This window comes from Daucus carota, chromosome 1, assembly GCF_001625215.2.
Source record: "Daucus carota subsp. sativus chromosome 1, DH1 v3.0, whole genome shotgun sequence".
In the NCBI taxonomy this organism is placed as follows: Eukaryota; Viridiplantae; Streptophyta; class Magnoliopsida; order Apiales; family Apiaceae; genus Daucus; species Daucus carota.
In genome coordinates, this window is record NC_030381.2 from 428,729 (window position 1) to 431,228 (window position 2,500).

At 34.5% G+C, this 2,500-nt stretch overlaps 1 protein-coding gene across 1 annotated transcript in view; it reads right to left on the minus strand.

Annotated features, from left to right (window-relative positions):
• LOC135152095 (uncharacterized) overlaps positions 1–2,500 on the minus strand; it is a 9,579-nt gene that overhangs the window by 5,924 nt on the left and 1,155 nt on the right. The window contains exons 2-3 of the mRNA XM_064091843.1: positions 1,631–1,952; positions 1–1,381 (exon numbers count right to left, since the gene is read on the minus strand). The exon at positions 1–1,381 is cut by the window's left edge and continues 5,924 nt beyond it. Of these exons, the coding sequence (XP_063947913.1) occupies positions 1,047–1,381; positions 1,631–1,952 (657 nt within the window). The 3' untranslated portion in view covers positions 1–1,046. The remainder of the gene's footprint in view (positions 1,382–1,630; positions 1,953–2,500) is intronic.

The following is a 2,500-nucleotide window of genomic DNA, read 5'->3' on the forward strand; positions in this document are numbered from 1 at the left end:
TTTTTTGGAAGAAAATAGGTTTCTTGGAATTTTTCATCTCGAATCATCTTCTCACGAAAGGAATGTTGAAGTTGATAAAAACACCTAATCTTTCGAATCCTTATTGCGAAGTCGATAAATTATACGTCCTCTGGTTGAATCATAACGACTTACTTCAATTTTTACTCTATCGCCTGGTAGTATCCGTATAAAACTACGTCGGATCTTTCCTGAAACATAACCTAGAATCATATCTTGATTATCTAAGCGAATACGGAACATACCGTTGGGAAGGGATTCAGTAATTAAACCTTCATGAATCCATTTTTGTTCTTTCATTACAGGTAAAGCCTCCTTGAAGTATCAATTGATGGAGGAGGAACGATATTAGACAACCCGCCCCTTTTCTTTTTGTTTTCACAAATAAGAAGTTTCGGACCCAATTCGTATATTAGAAAGATTACCATATATAACACAAAACTTCTCCGCCAATTCGTTCTAGTCGAGCTTCTCGGTCTGTCATTATACCTCGGGAAGTAGAAATAATTACAATTCCCATCCCACCTAAAATTCTAGGAATTCGTTGGTAGTTCGAATAGATTCGTAGACCAGGCCGACTGATCCGTTTTAAATTTAAAAAATTTCTATAAGATCTTTTCCTATTCCTTCTATGTCGTAGGGTTAAAACCAAAAAATCTTTTTTGGTTTCTTTATGTTTTCTCACGTTTTCAATAAAACCTTCTCGTAAAAGTATTTTAACAATATTTTCAGTGATATTAGTAGATGCTATTCGAACCGCCCTTTTTCGATCCATATCAGCATTTCGTATAGAAGTTATTATGTCAGCAATAATATCCCTACCCATGGTGAATTAAATTTCTTGGTGCTCCCAATTTTGATATAATAAACATATTTATTTACTTATTTTTTTATGAATTTTTATTTCAATTAAAGGCATATGCATGAGACACAATCTACTAAAAATTATGAATATAATATTTCTTAATCTCTTTCTTTCAAATACTTTACTATAACCATATGATGGTATTTTCTTTTTTTATAAGACCTTACAATACCTCCGGAGCTAATGAAACTATTTTAGTAAAATTTAACTGTCTCAATTCACGGGCAATTGCACCAAAAATTCGAGTTCCTTTGGGGTTTCCTTCTTGGTCAATGACAACCGCAGCATTGTCATCATATCGTATTATCATACCGTTATCACGTTTGAGTTCTTTACAAGTACGTACAATTACAGCTCTGACCACCTCTGATCTTGCTAGGGGCATATTTGGCACTGCTTCTTTGATCACAGCAACAATAACGTCACCGATATGAGCATATCGACGATTGCTAGCTCCTATGATTCGAATACACATCAATTCTCGAGCCCCGCTGTTATCTGCTACATTCAAAAGGGTCTGGGGTTGAATCATATAATTTTGTTAGAATCTATTCTTTCAATGCAAAAGAAAGAGTGAACAAAAAAAAAAAAGAAATATTGTTTGTCCAAAGAAACAAACCGGCACCCGCGATTTTTTTTATCCCGAAATAATAAATTGAGTTCGTATAGGCATTTTGGAGGATGCTATTGAAATCGCTCTTCTGGCTATATTTTCTGTTACTCCACCCATTTCATAAAGTATTCGACCTGGTTTAACAACAGCTACCCAATATTCAGGGGATCCTTTCCCCGAACCCATACGTGTTTCTGCGGGTCTTACTGTAACCGGTTTGTCTGGAAATATACGTACCCAAATTTTTCCACCGCGACGTGCATTTCGTGTCATTGCCCGTCTACCTGCTTCTATTTGTCTAGACGTGATCCAAGCGGGTTCAAGTGCCTGAAGAGCATATTTACCAAAAGAAATATGATTACCTCGATAAGATATTCCCTTCATTCTTCCTCTATGTTGTTTACGGAATCTGGTTCTTTTGGGGTTATAGTTGATGGTTGGTTCTGAATTCCATCTCTACTACAGAACTGGACATGAGAGTTTCTTCTCATCCAGCTCCTCGCGAATAATCAAATTTTCAAAATGTCTATTATCATTTGTATATCTTGCTTTTTTAGCTAACTAAACATATTAATTTTTTTTTTATTTTAATATAGTATTATTATTTTATTTTTTTCTTTTTATCCTATTGGATTGAGCAAAAATTATCAATCCAAGAAGATAAAGTTTTCACGGGCGAATATTGACTCTTTTCGTCGCTATTTTAGTTGTAGGGTTAACTCATGACTTTTCTTTTCCCAATAGATGAAAGAACTAGTCTCTGGTTTGTTTCGCCATCCCGATCAATGAGTCTTATTTCAATAGATTTGAATTCACAGGTTCCATCGTTCCCATCGCTTCTTACTTAATGGTTAGGTCTTATTTCTACAATGGAGCTCATAATTAAATTTTTTCTTGAGCCGATTTTCTTAGTCTTTATTGGCTTGAAGCTCTTATTTTTTTTGTTCTATGAACGGATTCGTTTTGTTTTTTATGAATCCATATTGATTGATGCTTTATATTAC